At 42.0% G+C, this 20,422-nt stretch overlaps 2 protein-coding genes and 1 pseudogene across 4 annotated transcripts in view; 1 reads left to right on the forward strand and 2 right to left on the reverse strand.

The window, feature by feature from the left end:
- The window catches only part of FBXO42 (F-box protein 42), a 100,823-nt gene that overhangs the window by 76,971 nt on the left and 3,430 nt on the right, over positions 1 to 20,422 (reverse strand). Inside the window, exon 2 of the mRNA XM_059914486.1 lies at positions 7,612 to 7,833. The gene's annotated coding sequence lies outside the window, so the exon portion shown is untranslated. The remainder of the gene's footprint in view (positions 1 to 7,611; positions 7,834 to 20,422) is intronic.
- Positions 9,128 to 10,889, forward strand: LOC132350201 (small ribosomal subunit protein eS1-like; annotated as a pseudogene).
- On the reverse strand, positions 15,087 to 20,193 carry LOC132359821 (uncharacterized). 3 transcript variants are annotated; one of them, XM_059914519.1, is made up of 3 exons: positions 18,751 to 20,193; positions 16,456 to 16,599; positions 15,087 to 15,882 (listed from the first exon to the last, which is right to left on the reverse strand). In XM_059914519.1, exons 1-3 carry the CDS (start codon positions 19,594 to 19,596, stop codon positions 15,856 to 15,858), a joined length of 1,017 nt encoding a protein of 338 aa, XP_059770502.1. In that variant the 5' UTR covers positions 19,597 to 20,193; the 3' UTR covers positions 15,087 to 15,855. The 3 variants fall into 3 exon arrangements, 2 of the variants coding, with proteins under 2 accessions (XP_059770502.1, XP_059770492.1); XR_009500953.1 differs by having other exon boundaries at positions 16,456 to 20,193; XM_059914509.1 differs by lacking the exon at positions 15,087 to 15,882 and having other exon boundaries at positions 16,256 to 16,599.

A 20,422-nucleotide genomic window follows, 5' to 3' on the forward strand; every position in this document is an offset into this window, starting at 1 on the left:
GATGGAATAGAGTAATTGTGTTGTATTAAATTGCTACCCACAGATTACTTGATCCATGTAAAGGGAAACCTTTACAATGGAAAGATCTAGGACTTGCACATTAACCAAGTGATCAAATTCAGCATCATTATAATGGCAAAAGCTGACATCAAGTGTGATACAATTTGAATACACAGTATCACAAAGGATTGTAAATTGTCAACTGTCTTAAAAGGTGATAAAGGAAGGAATTAATTGACACAAGGAAGTAGTAAGACAAATCATGAATGTGGAAGAGTCTACCAGAGAACCAGACTGGTCTCTTCAAAAAGTCAGTGTCACTGAGCGAAAGAAAAAAGAAAAAAACAAAAACAAATGGGGGGAAGGGGAGGAGGCTATTTTAGATTATGAAGCAAAAACTAAACAACAGCCAAATGCAATTTGAGAATCCCAACTGGATCCTGGTTCGTACTTCAGACCTTTGCGCTAGCTGTTCCTTATGTCCCCAAAACTTAGCATTAAACATTCTGCCTTGTGTCTTTCAGCCTGAATATCACCTTCTCACTGAGGCCTTCTCTAAACCAATCTCAATTAGTCTTCCCTTTTAGCTAACTCTCTTTTATTTTCTTTGAAGTATTTATTACTGTCTGAAGTTTTGTTCATTCATTAACTGCTTTCTTCATTCTCGAACGTAAGATCCTGGAAATCAGAGCCCTTGCCTATTCTGTCCACTGTAACCCTAATATCTTGAACCATGCCTAGCACACAGCATTCAATAAATGTTTTTTGAATGAATGGACCAATGAACAAAAAGGCAAGAAAGACTCAACAGACACTTAGGATCATGCAATGCCTCAGAAAGCTCATGAAGAGCATCAGCCCATAAGAATGAAATGCATACACTGAATGAATATTTGAGTGCCTAATATGTAAGTACTAAATGTGCATATAAGACACTAAAAATATTACATATGAATTATACTGCATGATATATCCCTTTTAAGTATTTGGCAGGAATTAATTAGCACAGTAATTTTCTTTTTGGATATTAACTTTAACCTAATTGTGCAAGGGCAACAGTGGTTAAGTGGTGGAGCATACAGGAGATACTCTACAGAGCTGGATAGAGTAGTTAATGAAAAAAAATGTCTCCTACCTAGGAAAATGAATATTCCAGTTATAAAAATGAACATGATATACATGAGAGGCAGTGAGACTAGTCTGGCTTGAACAGACTGCATGATGGGTGTCATGTAAAATAAGGCTGGAAAGGTACAATGAGGGCCAAATGGAGAGCTTCAAAGATAAGTAAGGCAGTAGGCAATAATGAGTTACCATAGTTTCCCGATCAGAGGGGAAACATTCAGATCGTAGTCCCTTAAGATTGGTCTGTTATAATACTGTCACTTCAATCTTAATCATTTCCAAAAATTACCAAGAAGAAAAACTCAAATAACAGCAAATACTTCCTATGCAGTGTTTACCATGTGTTAGACATTTAGCTAAATATTGCACACGTATGTCATGCAGTAGGAATTGTAACTCACATTTTGAAGATGAGGGAGGCTGAGATCATACAACTAGTAAGTAGCAGAGCCCTGGCAACAAGACTAGTTAAGAACTATAGCAGTACTTCAGTCTGCCCTCAGCTCATAAAAGCCTGGTCTAGAGTCATGTCAGCAAGTGTAACAAGGAGCAGGGAAATCTAAGGGATACTGAGGAAGATAATACAGATCTACATGGCAGGATACAAAAGATTTTTTTTAAAAAAAAGAGTATTAACAAATGACTCCCAGTTTCATGGTCTATCAGACCAGAATAAAAGTATTCTATCTACAGAAATGGGAATACTGAGAAGGGAACTTGGTTAGTAAAGGTTTTTATGTTAAGTGAGGTAAGAGGTGAAACAATGGACTCAGTTGTGAACACGTGGACAGCTGAGTTAGAGGATATGCTCTATAAAGTCCCTGGAAAACCAAGAGGCATAAAAGAAAGATCACATCTAGATGGATTTAAGAGACATAAGGGCAGTGGTATCAAATGAAGACATGAATAAGCCCAGTTCTCCAATCAAAGACAGAAAGGGAAGCACAGGGGAAACCAGAAAACATGTATTCCTCCTACAGGTATGTCTGCATACAGGACAAGTATGCCACTGGACTACGCTATGAGGAAGCTAGGAGACAAGTTCCCCTTGTCCCAGTTTCAATGTTCCATGAAACAATGTAATAATAATGTTTAAGATTTAAGTGTTTACTATATGTTAGGCAATGTGCTGAGAGGTTCACACGTATTCCCACATTTAATTGTCCCAAAACGTGGGCATCATCCTCATTTTATAGATGAAAAAACTGAGGCTTAGAGAACCTAAGGTCCATACCCAAGGAAAGTAGCAGAACTAGGGTAGGGGCCTGGGTCTACCTGGGGTCAAAGCCTATGATCTTAATTACTATATTGAAATAAATAATTATCAAGCCAGCCCACAGAGCATATGTAAACCATTACGCTTCCTCTGTGTGTGTGTTTATACCTTGACATAAAAATTGCCATTTTAACCATTTTCAAATATGCAGTTCAGTGGCATCAAGTACATTAACATTGTTGTGCAACCATCACCACCATCCATCTTAAGGACTTTGATCCCAAACTAAAACTCCATATCCATTAAAAGGTAACTCCCCTTTCCCTCCTCTCCTCAGCCCCTGGCAACTACCATTCTACTTTCTCTACGAATTAGACTATTCTAGGTACCTCATACAAGTGTAATCATACAATATTTGTTCTTTTGTGGCTTATTTCACCTACCATAATGTGTTCAAGATTCATTACCACTAAGTTACTTATAAGTTAAATAAAATGTGAAATTCTAACACACACATCATTATGCAGCTCTATGGGGAATTATATTCCAAAATTCCATTATGATTTATGAAACACACTTGGAAGAGAGAACTGCATTTACTGGAAAAAAAAAAAAAAAGGTGGGGGGAGGTAAGGAAGACAGACAAATCAAAATTTGAAGGACCCACAGGAAAGTAAAACTTCAGATTCAGTAATAAGGAAGACAGCAGCTTGCTTGATTTTGACTAGACTGAAGGATCTATCTAAGTATCTCAAAACAAAAGCTAAGAAAGCAGTCCTGCAGAACAGACTGCAAACATAACACTGCTGGATCAACCAAGAAAAGACAAGACACTGTCGCTTTTTGGCAAAACACAGCAAGACAACTAGCAAAAAAGTTTTAAAAATAAATACTGAAACAGAAGGATAAATTCCGTTTTCCCTTGATTTGCATCTGAAAAACCAGCAGATGGGAGAGGCAACATTTAGTAAAACTGTATTGATCAATTTATAATTAACATCAATCTTTCTCCAAACAATGCACCAAGAGGTTCATTCTGGAAAAAAATTTCTTGTTCTCTAGATAGTAACATGAATCAAACATTTAAGATAAGAATAATAAAGGAAACACAAATTTGGAAGAGTATGCCATACCAGTGAATTCCTTAAAATAGCTGAAATAAAAGTATCCTAAATGTTAAATATTATAAGGGAGTATTAGTAGCTAAAACTGGAACTTGTTTGCCTTTATAGAAATTAAATGAACTGGGACTTCCCTGGTGGTGCAGGGGTTAAGAATCCGTCTGACAATGCAGGGGACACGGGTTCGAGCCCTGGTCGGGGAAGATCCCACATGCCGTGGAGCAACTAAGCCCAAGTACCACAACTACTGAGCCTGCCCTCTAGAGCCCACGAGCCACAACTACTGAGCCCCCGTGCCACAACCACTGAAGCCTGCGCGCCTAGAGCCCGTGCTCCGCAACAAAGAGAAGCCACTGCAATGAGAAGCCCGCACACCACAACGAAGAGTAGCCCCTGCTCACCGCAACTAGAGAAAGCCGGGGTGCAGCAACGAAGACCCAACGCAGCCAGGAAAAAAAAAAAAGAAATTAAATGAACTACCTGAAATCTATGAATTACTAGGAGACAAGAGAAAATATGTTACTATCTAAGCTAAGTTACTGTCCAGAGTAGTAAAATTTTACAAGTACTATTGCTTTATATAATATCTGTACATTTATCAGATTTATATATATAAACAAGCATCAAAGTACCACAGGATACTTCCACCTTTGAAGCAAAACAGAACAGCAACACTAGAAAAAATCAAATAAAAAGCCTAGGAGAAAACTTTAGAAATTAAAAAGTAGAAACTTAATACAGGAAGAATCAGAATTCAAAGCAAATTTGCTTTCCAATACATGCCTGAGTAAGTAAGCACAAAATTAAGCTATATAGGAGTACCACTAATTTTACAAGACATTTAGAAGAATGTCACAAGAAACAATTTTAAAAATAAGCGGTAGTGTTATGAGCTTCATACTGGGCAATTTTAAAATGACTTGTCTGTAGGTCATATCTTTCTACATGTGACAACAATATAGAAGAATGAACAAACACATCACCTTCACTTTCTTGTCAACCACTACCTTAAAGCACTCATGTTCAGTTAAGATACAGATGGTATGTGTTCAATACTGCACCACTTACAGATTCTACTCAATCCAAAAATCCGTAAAATTTCTGCAATGTAGGTGACAACATGCTAAATTAATTATAAAATACCACAACACTAAGGTGAGGAACTTGCATTGAACAGAAGTTTAATATCAGAGATGCTAAGCAGCCTCAATCTACATAAATAGATTCTATAAAATAGTTTAGTATACTTCTGGCTTAAACTGTCAGCTTCACCTCAAAAGGAGAAGGACCTTCTTGTTTTACTTATTACTGGGAGACAGGAGACAGTACTAATCACTTACAGTTATTGCGAGACAGGAGACAGTACTAATCACTTACAGCTGTCATTCTAAGGGACTGACAACTAAACATTTATTAACTGAATGTGATCAAATTCAAATCATACAGTACTTTTTGTGGCAGTTTACAAAACAAAAATAAAAGCATCACCACTCTAGAGCTGTCACCACTTAGTAATCGGAGATATTTTAAATTGCAGCTGCAATGTTTGTGTTTATTGCCTGTGCCTATGACTCACTCTCAAAAAGGTTCTCCCAAGACTCTGGTGGATTTTTGAGAATGCAGAAACCATAACTGGGGCATACTGTGTGGGAAGTGTCATGACAATGAATGAATAAAAGAGGAAAAGAACTCGTGACAGAAAATTTTTAAGTTTTTATAAAAAGCAGGTTGCTCACAAAAGGCATATTTTTCTTCAGAATAATAGGAAAGGTTGGGGAAAGCCATCCTGGCTCTGAGAAGCCTTCCTTGACTCCCTTGGTTGGATTCAGTGCATTTCTTACACTACAATATATTTATCTAGTTTCTCAGTCTGGCTCCCCGACCAGACTGCAGGCAACTTGAGACCAAAAGCTGTCTTATCTTAGAATCATCAGTACCCACTTCCCAAAATGTCCAGCACACAGAGGGCTCTCAATAGGTATTTTCATAAAACTGGTTATTGAATAATCAATCTTACATTCACCTTCTATTTTACAAAGCACTTTCACAAACATTACTCTTTTGCTTCACATTAACAGTCTTGTGAAGTGGGAAGGGCATTATTTAAACAAATGGCTTCTAGTTTTATATAGACTGACTAAAGCAACCCTGAAATCACAAAGATAATCACATATTTGTTCATCTTTGAGATAACTTCTCCTTGGGACCTCAATATTCTTGAAAACCTAGAGGTTTTGCTAGCATTTTCACAATGGCCACAATAGCAATTACACAGCTCTGAGTCCTACAGAAGGGTTTTAACTATATAAAGCAGTGTTACAGAAGGCTCTTCTAGAAATGAGGCATTTAAGAAGCATCCTAAGCTATTTTTCCTGATCCTCTTTTTTTGTGACTCTGAGAAGGCAAGAAATTGCAAAAGGCAAAATACTGGAGAGTGAATGATGTCATGGATGTCATGAAGTTGCATCAATAGCTGATGATGATTTAGCACAACAATGCAACACATTATGCCAAGAAGTATAATGTCAAACCACCAGGATGTTTTACTGCATTAATTTTATGACTCTTTATTAGCAAATTGAAATGCAGAGTGGCTCTCCAATTGTCTAAAATGGAGAAGTTGTTGGTTTAGGTTTATGGTCTTAGCAAAGGCACTAAGAAATGTACAAATCTCCATGGAAAAGGCTTTAAGAAAAGAAAAAAATGGTCAAAAAATTAGCTACTATTAAACTAAACAGTTGTCATTTTAACAATTAAAAGCTTTTTGAAGTAGACAAAACACCCATGGGTCAATGTAGATAAAGTAATATATTCATACTAGGCTTGTCAAAAGCAAACAGTTACAGGATATAAAATGACAACATACAACAGAAAGGAAACCAGTCAGATTATACACATGAATACGCTCAAAATTAGGAATCTGAAACAGAGCACCACTATTCACTGTAAAAGCTATAGACTGAATCTTAAATGTTCAATTCTAAATGATGCTATTTCCTCTCAAATTTTCCTTGTCCCTTTAAATCCATGACGTCATCATTCTTAAGCACAAGCGAAACAAATTTAAGTTATAAAAGGTACTTGGTGTGTCCAAGCCAATGCTATCTCCTCAACAATTTCCCGTAGCACAACTGCAACTGAAGCCTTCATTCCTCAAGGAAGAGACCACAAGGCTTCAAACCGGCTTCCCCACTTGAAAGAAACAAAATCAAAGTCTCCAAATTAGCATCTGAACAACAACAAAAGTTGTTCTCAAAAAGGGTAAGTATAGTACAATGTCCCTGCCAGCAAGCGAGAACTGGTAATGTGTCTGAATCTTCACGCTGAGCAAATAGGAATCCCACCACAGAAAAGTCCAAAGACTTTGGCAATTTAGAAATGAAGCTTTTATTTTCCTAATAAAATTCGGGAGATGAACAGACAAAAGCAATTGGGTATTCCGAATCTTAACAATCCAAAGGTTTCAAAGGATCGAGAGGACTTCATTAGCCCCGAAGTTACTTTCCAGACACTATCAAGATCTTACGACTGTTTTTTTCTTCGTTTACAAAATTGGTTCCCACCCTCCACGGTTCCCTTTGCACCAATTCTCACCAGAAGCCTTCCACGGTCACAACGTGGGCTGCTGTCTCAATCAAGGAGATCCGCAGTTCCTACTTCTCTGGGGGAACACTCAAAAAACTAAGGGGTAGGAAAGGCTGCTTGTGTTTCATTTTTTAAGCCAATTCCAAAATCTTCCTTTTGCAGCTTCAGAGATGCTGGCCCCTCGCCGCAGCCCCAATTTTGGAGGGCACCGAACTCCGGCTCCTCTCAAAAGGCGTTAAAGATTTGGGGGTGGGGTGGAAGATAATTTGACACCCCAGAGCCATCCTTACCCTGGTCACATACCCTTTCGTGGCTCCGGTGAGGGGACGAAAACCTCCGTGCTAGAGGGGAGAGGCCGGGTTCGCCCCCATCCCAAGGGCTGCCTGGAAAGGGATTCTCCTCCTCCCTGCCTAACCCGGGGAGGCCGAGAATGACTACAGCAAGGCCCCCAGGCCAGCCGGCACCGACCCCCGCGCAGGGTGCAGGGCCTGCGCCGGACCCGTGGCATAAAGGGCATAAGCCGCCAGCTCCCCGCCGCGGCCCCGGGAGAGGAAGAGGCCTCACCTGGCCCAGCCAGCGCCACGCTCTCGGGTACGCTCCGCTGGCGAAGAAGGTGAGGGAGCCGGGGATAGGACCTGAGCAGAGGCGCTCCGCCCCAGGCCGCGCTTGCCGCACTCGGGATTCCTCACAGCTGGCGGGACACCGAGCCGCTCCGAGCCGCCATCTTCCTCCACTCTAACGCTGCAGGCACCTCCGCCGCCGTCACCGCCGCCGCCGCCGCTCCTGCTGCTCTGGCCGGGAGAAGACCGCATGGAGCGCGCATGCGCCGGGGACCGGCACACAGGACACACGCGCGCGCGCGCACACGTCAGTGCGGCGGGACCGCGGCAGGCGGCGTATGGGGGGCACCATGTTGGGAAGGTACAAGCCGTGGCCCGCCGCCCCCAACCCCCACCCCTCTGGTCTCCGGGAGATTCTCCGAGATTGGAACGCCGCCTGGGGGAGCCAAGCTGGAGTGAGGAAACATCGCGCTTCCGCGCCCGCTTTCTTCGGGTGCCTACAAACGGCATTAGAACTGCACTCACCCTCCTCTGCACTGCTAGGGACAACTGAGTAGTTTTCCCAATGGCTTGAGTCTATGATAGATGTTAGACCAGGAATTAATTCATTTGTACCCCGAGGGCCCGATGAGCACAAGCGCTCTTGATGTCAACTGAAGGAGAGAAACTCAGTGCCTTGGTTATGCAACCGAAGCCTCCCATAATTGTGTACCAGCCATTGTGTGACTTGTTACTAGCTCCATGTTTCAGATGAGGAAACTGAGTCACGGGATATATCGGTTATTTTCCCAAAGCCACATATCTGGGGAGTTGGGGTGGGAAGGTAGGATTTGAACTCAGGCGCATCTGGTTCCCAAGCTCTTGTACTTTCCAGTATCACTATCACTGGTTCCAGCAAAATCCCCCTTCCAAGGGAGCAACCTGGTGTGTAGGTGAGAATCTTCATGAATTACCTGCACAGCATGTGGTCTAAGGAAATGCCAGAGATACGGAGCCCAAGGGCTTCAGTCTTCATCCCTTGCACCTAAAAATGAAGCAACCTTGAGCTGCCAGCCCACCACCCTGGGATAAAGTGGACCTTCTGGGACATCTCTTAGGACATAGGGCTGGGTCAGAACCCAGGTCTGCTCTCAAGTTGGGAAGGCAAGATGCTATTGAACAAACTTGGGTCAACCTCACACTAGAAAGCACTAGATCTGTGTTTCACAAACTTGAATAATGCAAAGACCCCTGGGTAAACATTCATGGAATCCCAGTATGAGAAACACTGATTTAAGAAACTCAAGTCTTTCAGTTAGGAAATATCACTGCAAAAGAGAAACTTGGCAATTATAAATATAAATAAATATTAAAATTGTATCATTAAAAATCCCAAGCTTAAAAATTGTCATAGAACTTGTGAACCCCCCCACCCTGACCCCCAAGTACCCTGTAGACTCAATGTTAGAAACACTGGACCAGCTTTTGAGCACTTCCTTTTAAAAATGCAGGTTCCACCTTTTGGCTCTCTGAGCAGTACCATGGATGTTAGCAAGAACAAGCACCTTATGAAAGGCAGCAAAAAGGGAACCAAGAAGAAAGTGGTTGATCTATTTTCTAAGAAAGATTGGTATGATGTGAAAGCACCAGCTATGTTCAATATAAGAAATATTGGAAAAGCACCAGTCATAAGAACTCTGGGGGGACTTCCCTGGCGGTCCAGTGGTTAAGACTTTGCCTTCCAATGCAGGGGGTGTGGGTTTGATCCCTGGTTGGGGAGCTAAGATCCCACATGCCTCATGGCCAAAAAAACAAAACATAAAACGGAAGCAATATTGTAACAAATTCAATAAAGAATTTAAAAATAGTCCGCATCAAAAAAATCTTAAAAAAAAAACAAAAAACAAAAAACATAAAAACCTCTGGGAACCAAATCCCATCTGATGGCCTCGGGTTGTTTTTTTTTTTTTTAAAGATTTATTGATTGATTGATTGATTGTTATGTTGGGTCTTCATTTCTGTGCTAGGGCTTTCTCTAGTTGCGGCAAGCGGGGGCCACTCTTCATCGCGGTGCGCAGGCCTCTCACCATCGTGACCTCTCTTGTTGCAGAGCACAGGCTCCAGACGCACAGGCTCAGCAGCTGTGGCTCACGGGCCCAGTTGCTCCGCGGCATGTGGGATCCTCCCAGACCAGGGCTCGAACCCGTGTCCCCTGCATTAGCAGGCAGATTCGCAACCGCTGCGCCACCAGGGAAGCCCCGGGTTGTTGTTTTTGAAGTGAGCCTTCCTGATCTGCAGAATGATGAAGTTGCATTAAAAAAATTCAAGGGCTTCCCTGGTGGCACAGTGGTTGAGAGTCTGCCTGCCAATGCAGGGGACACGGGTTCGAGCCCTGGTCTGGGAGGATCCCACATGCCGCGGAGCAACTAGGCCCGTGAGCCACAACTACTGAGCCTGCGCGTCTGGAGCCTGTGCTCTGCAACAAGAGAGGCCGCGATAGTGAGAGGCCCGCGCACCGCGATGAAGAGTGGCCCCCGCTTGCCACAACTAGAGAAAGCCCTCGCACAGAAACGAAGACCCAACACAGCCATAAATAAATAAATTTAAAAAAAAAATGCATTGAGTTTGGGGGACATATATCTAATATTAAAAAAATAAATAAATAAAATTCAAGCTGATTACTGAAGATGTTCAGGGCAAAAACTGCTTAATTTCCATGGCATGGATCATACCTGTGACGAAATGAGCTCCATGGTCAAAAAAACAGCAGACCATGATTGAAACTCGTGTTGATGTCAAGACTACCAATGGTTATTTGCTTGTCTATTCTCTCTTGGCTTTACTAAAAAAATGCAACAATCAGATTCAGAAGACCTCTTACGCTCAGCACCAACGGGTCTGACAAATCCGGAAGATGGTGCAGACAAATGACTAGATAGAAATGGTCAATAAGTTGATTCCAGACAGCATTGGAAAAGACATGAGGCTCACCAGTCTAATTATCCACTCCATGATGTCTTTGTTAGAAAAGTAAAAATGCAGATATATATATAACAGAATCACTTTGCTGTACACCTGAAACTAACACAACATTGTAAATCAACTATATTTCAATTAAAAATTTTTTAATAAAAATAAATAAACAATAAAGTAAAAATGCTGAAGAAGTTCAAGTTTGAATTGGGAAAACTCATGGAGTTTCATGATGAAGGTAGTAGTTCTGGAAAAGCTACTGAGGGTGAGATAGGTACTAAAGTTGAATGAGCCAACTGATATGAGTCATGAGTCCAAGAATCTGCTTAAAATTCAGACTCTTAACAGTGACAAAAAAAAAAATCTTACTTGTATAAAAAAATGCAGGTTGCAGGGCTCACTTTAGACACTGACTCAGACTTCTTCTAAAGCTCCCCAGGGATTCTGATGTCCAGTTAGGTTTGGAACTGCTAGATTATGTTAGAATAGGTTCAAATACAGAAACCACTCCACCCTGAATCTCCTAGCTCAAAGACAGCAGGGATTTTTGTCCGTTTTGTTCAATGCTTTATCACATAATTATAGAGACTGGCACCCTGTAGGGACTTGCTAAATATTTGTTAAATGAATAAAAGAATGAATGAACTGGGAATTTGAAAACTAAGAGGGCATTCAGTCAAATATTTAGTGAGCACCTAATATGTGCCAAGCCATGTGATATGTACAGCAATATACTTTTAAATAAAACAACAAAGTCCCTGCCCTCATGGAGAGCCCAACAGTTTACTGGGAGAGACAGACAATAAACAAGTAAATAAGCCAATATAAAATTATCAATTGTGATAAGCACAAAAGTATTATTATTAAAGCAAAGACTTTAATCACAGTTGATGTATATTGTATACTCTTATTAAGTACCAAATACTGCTAAGTAAGTGCCATTGTTGAGCTTATTTTACAGATGAACCTGAAGCACCCAGGGATTAAGTGACTCAACTCATGGTCATGGGTAGGGTTTGAACCCAGGTGGTCTCACCTCAAAGCCTTTGCTATTGACCTCTACACAATGTTGCTTCTGACAAACAAGAGGACATAAGATTGAGGTCAGTTTATATATGGCCTGGAATATCAGGAAGAAAACTGGGTATTACCTCCTAGGTCATGGAGATTTGGGGGCAAGGAGGATATGCGATGAAATGGTGTTTTAGAACAATCTCTCTGCAGTGTGAACACAGATTGGGACATGACTGGAGGTAAGGGGACAAGATATGAGGCTAGGATGAGAGGAATGGCTATGATCTCTCTCATAAGTATCATCCAGAGTCCATCCCAACAATCAATTACTGAAATTCATTTCTTATGTTCTTACTTATTTAGAATAAATAATATATGTACATAAAACAAAATTCAAAAGGTACAAAAGGATATATAATAAATTTTAAGTCCATCCTACCACTCCCCCAGCTAACTGGTAAACCTTGCCTCTCCACCAAAGAGACCACTGTTACAAGTCCCTTATATCTTTCTAGAGATGCGTATACAAATACACTCATACACATATAAATAAGCCTACAAATAGCAGCAAACTATACACACTGCTCTGTATCTTGCTTTTTTTAAAACTTAACTGTAGTTCTTCAAGATCATTTAATGTCAGTTTATTTAGAACCATCTAAGTTAACAATTCATTCTATTCCTTTGCATGGCTGGACCATGTATTTTTAAAATGAATCCTCTAGTGATGGCCATTTGTTTCCAGTCTTTTGTGATTATAAACAAAGCAGCAATTAATATCCTCATAATTTTATTTGCATATGAGCCAATGTATCTACAGGGAAATTTCCTAGAAATGCAATTGCTGGCTCAACAGGCATGTACATTTTAAATATTGGTAGGTTGCCATTTATTTCTTAACTGTCTACATAGCCCCAGCTTGGAAATCAGATGGAAAGTTTTCTCACTATGGGCTTTGCTCTTATATTCCTATCACATACCAGAGTGTTTCACGTGATAGATCAAAGGTACCTGCAGTTCTGAGTGCAAATCACTAAGCCCCAAACATGAATGGTATAACAAACATATTTCACAAGAAAGAGAAGCTCATGCTTTAGGGTCTCTGTCAGTGCCTGTTTATGCCACTGCCTCAACTTTTGGGGCTCTCCCGCTGGAGGAAGAAACATCCACCACTTCCTCAATTTTAGACCTTACTTGGTTCCATCCCCTCATTTTACAGATGAGGAAGGGACTTGCCCAGGAGGCCTATGTGATTAACTAGGGCTGGCCTCTTGATTATCCATTTGGTGGAAGAAAAGCTATTTCCTTTGTAGCAACCTCAAACGAGCTCCAAGATCTCTATCTTTCTGGTCTCTTAGTAGATTCAGTCTTTTTTTTTTTTTTTTTTTTTAATAAATTTATTTATTTTAGGCTGTGTTGGGTCTTCGCTGCTGCGCGCGGGCTTTTCTCTAGTTGCGGCAAGCGGGGGCTACTCTTCGTTGCGGTGTGCGGGCTTCTCACTGCGGTGGCTTTCTCTTGTTGTGGAGCACAGGCTCTAGGCGCGTGGGCTTCAGTAGTTGTGGCACACGGGCTCAGTAGTTGTGGCTCCCGGGCTCTAGAGTGCAGGCTCAGTAGTTGTGGCGCACGGGCTTAGTTGCTCCGCGGCATGTGGGATCTTCCCAGACCAGAGCTTGAACCCGTGTTCCCTGCGTTGGCAGGCAGATTCGCAACCACTGCGCCACCAGGGAAGCCCTAGATTCAGTCTTAAGAATGCCCAACTTGGGACTTCCCTGGTGGTGAAGTGGTTAAGAATCCACCTGCCAATGCAGGGGACACAGGTTCAACCCCTGGTCCAGGAAGATCCCACATGCTGTGGAGCACCTAAGCCCGTGTGCCACGACTACTGAGCCTGTGAGCCACAACTACTGAGACCGCGTGCCACAGCTACTGAAGCCCACGTGCCTAGAACCCGTGCTCCTCACCAAGAGAAGCCACTACGGTGAGAAGCCCGCACATCACAACGAAGAGTAGACCCCGCTTGCCATAGCTAGAGAAAGCCCGCAAGCAGCAACGAAGACCCAACGCAGCCAAAAATAAATAATTAATTTAAAAAAGATAATTGGAGAATATTAGAAACAATTTTAAAAAATGCCCAACAAATTCCTTTGTTAAGTAAGTCTCATTGCCAAATGTAACACAATTGTAAGAAACTGTCTCCCTCTGCTGGTAACATACTGCAAATACAAAGCCTAAAACGACTTCATGACTTGCAATTAGGAAAAACTAGACGTAGGTGATGACTGATAGATAGTCTCATCCACCTTGCTGCTGCCAAGGCTCAGTTAGGATAATTTACTTAAAAGAATGAGTTCACAGGAGTATGTATTCAAAGTAAATATAGTTCCAGAGAGTGAACAAGACATAATCTTTTTTTTAAATTAATTTATTTAATTTATTTATTTTTGGCTGCATTGGGTCTTTGTTGCTGCGTGTGGGCTTTCTCTAGTCGTGGCGAGAGGGGGCAGTGCAACGGGCTTCTCATTGCAGTGGCTTCTCTTGTTGCAGAGCATGGGCTCTAGGCACACGGGCTTTAGTAGTTGTAGCATACAGCCTCAGTAGTTGTGGCTCACGGGCTCTAGAGCACAGGCTCAATAGTTGTGGCGCATGGGCTTAGTTGGTCTGTGGCATGTGGGATCTTCCCAGACCAGGGCTCGAACCTGTGTCCCCTGCATTGGCAGGTGGATTCTTAACCACTGCACCACCAGGGAAGCCCAAGACAAAATCTTTCATCTTTGAAGTTGGTCAGGCTGTTAACGGTATTCGTGATATTTTAGAATAGAGTATTTGAGCTGCTAGTGGAATAGCCATGTGAAGTGCCAGTAAGAAGCCTAGCTATATGAATCGGAAATACCAGGTCAATTCAGGGCTGTAAATCAACTTTGAGAGTTACCAACAGTGGGTGGCTTACACCATGAGCATCTAGGTAAAAACAGTGGACTGAGGACAGACCCAGAGATGACCGATATTCCAGAGACAGGAAGTCATGAAACCAGAAAATTAGTAAGCATGTTACTTTAAATGAAGACTAGTAAGAGTTAATACATGACTGCAATTTATAATCATCATTAGGAATACAAATGGCAACATTTCTCAACAGGAAATTGTCACTTTAGAAAGATTAATGGTGGACTTCCCTGGTGGCGCAGTGCTTAAGAATCTGCCTACCAATGCAGGGGACACAGGTTCGAGCCCTGGTCCAGGAAGATCCCACATGCCGCGGAGCAACTAAGCCCGTGCACCACAACAACTGAGCCTGCACTCTAGAGCACATGCACCACAACTATTGAAGCCCACATGCCTAGAACCCATGCTCCACAACATGAGAAGCCACTGCAATGAGAAGCCCGTGCGCCACAATGAAGAGTAGCCCCTGCTCGTCGCAACCAGAGAGAGCCTACATGCAGCAATGAAGACCTAACGCAGCCAAAAATAAATAAATAAATTTATTTAAAAAAAAGAAAGATTAATGGCATGCTAAAAACACAAGAAGAAACCCATTAAAAAAACCCATTCTAAGTCAGATAACTTGATTATAGCAGCCAAATGCAACACTACTGAATGATATGATTTTAATACTGAGAGGCCTACAGGAACATGTCAGTGAGAATAAAAACACAAGGTGTTTGCTTTTCCTCCTGCTTTTGTGTTTGGGGAAAAAAGGATAACTAGAGAAGTGAGAATTATGTCTTCTTAAGGCAGGCAAGACACCTCCATAATGATAATAGGTCATCTTTAGAACTCTTACTATGGGTTAAGCATTTTCCTAAGCTTTTTAGCATAGTAACTCATTTAATCCTTACAATCTACCTTTTTTAAAGTATTTGTTTATTTATTTATTTATGGCTGTGTTGGGTCTTCGTTTCTGTGCGAGGGCTTTCTCCAGTTATGGCAAGCAGGGGCCACTCTTCATCGCGGTGCGCGGGCCTCTCACTGTCACGGCCTCTCTTGTTGTGGAGCACAGGCTCCAGAAGCGCAGGCTCAGTAATTGTGGCTCACGGGCCCAGCTGCTCCGCGGCACGTGGGATCTTCCCAGACCAGGGCTCGAACCCGTGTCCCCTGCATTGGCAGGCAGATTCTCAACCACTGTGCCACCAGGGAAGCCCCCTTACAATCTACCTTTGAAGGAGCTATTATTATTATCTTTTTTTACACTTGGGGAAAGTGAAACTGAGGCACAGAAATCCTAAGCAACTTCCATAAGATCACACAGCATGTTAAATTTGGAAGTGTCCAAAGTCGAACTTTAAAGTCCAGGGTCTCCAATTCTATACTGTAGAAAAAAAAAAAAAAAGAACACTGTTTAGGAAGACACATAAAGTAAGTTTCGAAGGTAATGTTAATGTACGTATCTGTCATTAAAGACTTGAGAACTTCAGCAGTTCTGGTCATCCAGCTCAGGTGCAATTTCATCAACTAATGTTGATAAAACAACTAATGTTTTCACCTCAAGCTAGAGGATATAAACTAGTGTTAATAGATGCTTGGAATACTGCTCTATGAGCAGGAAATACTGTAATCATTTTCACTCTACCAGATAGAAATAATAAAATGTTTTATGCACCAGCGGATATTTTTTCATCCTTTTGTTACCAAGCAAGGGCTCACTGTCTAACACACATAGAAGCGAATACTATGGCACCAGCTTTTGAGAAAAGAAAGCATTTTATTATGAGTTAACCGACAGGAGGCAGGGCTCAAATCTGTCTCCCTGTCCAGTGTTCAGGGCAAAATGTAAGAAGTTAGGGGAATTTCAAACTTGGCACAAGCTTATTGGCTAGCCTTGACGGTCAGAAGCTGATTGGAATCAAGCTATTTGGGCAGCTGGAAGCTGGATTTTTCTTACTGAAGAACTTCTTGCTTGGTAAAGGGCTCCAGTGGCAACATGTCTATTGTTTGAGCTCTGTAGACTGAAGATTCTTGGTTCTGGGGTCATCCTGGAGACATGGGTTCTTGTCTTGCACATGGGAGTGCTGTCTCTGTAAAATAACTCAAGGTTTGATTAGTCAACAACCTATTTAAGGAGACAAAACCAGGGTAAGCCGGTCAATGTTTTATGTGCTGTTTTAGTCCCCCCCTTTTACTTTGTACATTCCTCAATCTTAAGGGAAATAGGGTGACGACCGCTCTAGCTGCTTCCTGCTGAGAAGGGGCATAGATTTTTATAAGAGGAATAAAATTGTTTTTGCACTTGATTGTAAATATTCATGAGTCCCACTTTGAACGCTTAGGTCTTTGGCAATCAACATGTGAGTGGGGGAGGCCTTTTTAAATATATGAGATAGACAATAAGTAAAAAATTTGGTGAGTAAAAAGATTAACCCCATGATACACAGAACTATGATTCCTAATTTTAACAGTCCTCCAAAAACAGACCTTATTCTTTGGGAACCAGTGAAAACATGTTATTTTTAACATTCTTAGTGATTGAATTTGGATTTATATCGGCCTGGTCCAGACTTCTGGGCGGAGCTGTCTACTTTCGAGATGTCCTCATCTTCTTTTCCTGACCAGGTAGAGACTTAGCTGTCCTGTTTCTATTTGAAAAGTAACTGAAGTTCAGTTAAGGGTTCACAAGTGTAATTAGGGGCCGAGAAATCAGCAGTGGGTTTCCAGGCCCCCCTGGTGTTAGGAAGGTTGGGTCCTCCTACTTCCTCCTGTCCATGGAGAGCGTGCCCTGTTTGGGAATTGTAAAGGGGACAAGGGGGGTGCTGGTTAGAAATGGGTACTATTTTTACTCTGGAGGGGTGTATCCAAGGTTTAACTCCTTTTAGCTCTACTGAAGAATGTGTAACCAGAAGGACTTCATAGGCTCCAATCCACTTGGGTTGCAGTTGATCCTCAGGGCAGTAATTTTTACAAGTTTGAGGAGGACCCAATTCCCTGGGCTTATGCAGTGCACAGGAATGTCTGCGGGAAATGTTAATTGGCTGGAGGCATATTTATATACAGAAAATAAGATAGCACCAAGAGACTGTACACATTTTATAGTATTTAATTCTTTTACAATGAGATCACTTTCAAGACAGCAATAATACTTAGTCTTAAGGAAGGGTCTCCCATTAACGTTTCATAAGGGCTCAAGTGGCACTTGCTTCTAGGGGCTACTCTTACCCTCAGCAGGACAACTGTTAAGACATCATCTCAAGTGAAGCTGGTTTCTTGACATACTTCGGTGAATGTCTCTTTCAAGGTATGATTCATCATTTCAGTCATGAGGGCTCCATGAAGCATGTAACTTCTATTGTAGTTCGAGGGCCCCAGATACCCCTTGAGTTACCTTGGCTATGAAAGCTCCTCCACTGTCACTTTGAATTGAAAGAGGCAACCCAAAATGAGGGCTAATTTCTTTCAGTGAGGCCTTTTTACCTAGGAAGCTTTCTCTCTCTAGCACAGAAAAGCTTTGACCCATCCTGTGAAGGTGTCCACAAATACCAGCAAATATCTATAATGTCCCATGGCTCTTGGCATAACAGTAAAGTCTATTTGCCAGGCATCTCTTGGTTCTGTCCCTCGGGTTTGCACCTCTTTGAATATTGGAGGTGGCCCAGCTTTAGGATTGTTTCTGGTGCAAATCAGGCAATTTTGTATTACCTTTTGGATGGTCCTTTGCATTTATGGACTAACAATAAACTTTTGTAGCCAATGATAGGTTGCATCCCTCCCTTGATGTAGATGAGTAATAATTCTTTCCATTAAATGTTGGGGCATAAGCACTAATCCCTGTTCATTATATATCCAGCCTTCCTTGTTTGTTTGGTACTGATCACCATCTACGTCTCAAGAGTCAGCGTGAAATCCCCATTCATCATCTCTCTCTAGATCCATTTCTGAATAATGAGGCTTAAACAGGGACAGGTCCACACTTTGAATGAGTGCTAGGGTGTTTGGCTCTGGTCGCCTGTTTTGCTGCGTGTTCAGCCAAATTATTTCCTTTAGCTATACAGCTATCAGTCTTTTGGTGCGGGCAATGTACTATGGCTACTTCTTCCAGCATTAAAACAGAGTTTAATAAGGCCAGTATCTCCTCTGCATGTTTAATTTTTTTCTTTCCTGATGTTAGTTGACCTCTCTTTTTCCACATGGCCCCATGTGCATGCATGACAGAGAAGGCATACTTAGAAGCAGTATAAATGGTTACCTTTTTCTTAGCTCCAAGATGCAGGGCTCTCCTGAGGGCTACGAGCTCTGCCTTCTGGACAGACATACCTGGAGGGAGGGCTTCTGCTTCTAGGACCTCCTGATGAGTTGTTATTGCATATCCAGCTTTTCGGAGTCCACAATCCATGAAGCTGTTCCCAACTGCAAACATTTCCATATCTGGATTCTCTAAAGGCTGATCAGTCAGGTCAGGTCTTCTAGAATAGTCTTCTTCAATTTTTCGTATACAATCATGAACAGGTTCTTCTGTTTTCGTGTACAATCGTGAACAGGTTCTTCTGGGGAGCAGAGTGGCTGGGTTTAAAGCAGATACTTCTTTTAATGTTACCTTTGGGTTGTCAAATAGTATGGCCTGGTATTTGCCCAGCCTCCCCAAAGTAAGCCAATAGCGGCCCTTTTGTTCAAGTAAAAGTTGCACACGATGTGGCGTGTGCACAGTGGTAGGCCAACCCAGGGTAAATTTTTCAGCTTCTTGTAAAAGGTCACAGGTTGCAGCCATAGCCCGGAGGCAAACTGGCCATCCTTGAGTTACAACATCCAATTGTTTGGAAAAGTAAGCCACTGGCCTTCTGGCAGTATTTAAATTTTGAGTTAGCACTCCAAGACTCATGCTCTGTCTTTCATGCACAAAAAGATCAAATAACTTTCTAATGTCTGGGAGACCAAGTGCTGGGGCTGTTGAAATTTTCTCCTTGATGGTACGGAATGACTCATGGCATTTCGCAGTCCAGCTTAATGGCTCATTGGCATTTCTTTTGAGAGCCTCATATAGAGGTTTGACTATAAGTCCGAAGTTAGGAATCCAAATACGACAAAACCCAGCCATTCCTAAGAATCTTCTCAATTGCTTTCTGGTGGTGGGTACATCCACTCCAGCTAATGCTTCCCTTCGATCTGGCAGCAAGTTTCTTTCTCCTTTTGATAATTCAATTCCTAGATATTTTACAGCTGGTTGAGAAATTTGTGCCTTTCCCTTGGAGATTTTATATCCCCGGTCTGCCAAAAAGTTTAAACTGAGGATTGTATTTTGGTCTGAAGCTTCCTTAGTTATACTAGCGATTAGTATATCACCCACATACTGGAGTAAGATTCCTTCATTTAATTGGAGATCCTTTAAGTCCTTGGCTAAGGCCTCCACAAAGATGGTGGGGGCATTTTTAAATCCTTGTGGAAGTACAGTCCAGCAATACTGCTGTTTTATATTAGTCTCTGGATCATTTCACTCAAAGGCAAACAGTTCCTGGGACTCAGGACTTAGGGGTATGCAATAAAAGGCATCTTTTAAGTTCAGAACTGTAAACCAGCAAAAGTCTCCAGATAAAGTTGTAAGCAAAGTATAAGGATCTGGCATCACTGAATGTACATCCTCTACAATTTGGTGGATAGCTCTCAAATCCTGTACAAAACGATAATCTTGGGTCTTCCCTGGTGGCGCAGTGGTTGAGAATCTGCCTGCTAATGCAGGGGACACGGGTTCGAGCCCTGGTCTGGGAAGTTCCCATGTGCCGCGGAGCAACTAGGCCCGTGAGCCACAACTACTGAGCCTGCGCATCTGGAGCCTGTGCTCCACAACAAAAGAGGCCACAATAGTGAGAGGCCCGCGCACCGCGATGAAGAGTGGCCCCCGCTCACTGCAACTAGAGAAAGCCCTC

Source organism: Balaenoptera ricei, chromosome 1, assembly GCF_028023285.1.
Source record: "Balaenoptera ricei isolate mBalRic1 chromosome 1, mBalRic1.hap2, whole genome shotgun sequence".
Classification (NCBI taxonomy): domain Eukaryota; kingdom Metazoa; phylum Chordata; class Mammalia; order Artiodactyla; family Balaenopteridae; genus Balaenoptera; species Balaenoptera ricei.

Excerpts from the sequence above, each read along its gene's own strand:
- LOC132359821 (XM_059914509.1), bottom strand. The coding sequence starts at position 19,596 with ATGGCTGGGTTTTGTCGTATTTGGATTCCTAACTTCGGACTTATAGTC. Across the intron at positions 16,600-18,750 it reads ATCTTGGAGCTAAGAAAAAG|TTATTTTACAGAGACAGCAC; the intron begins GTAACCATTTAT and ends TCAAACCTTGAG.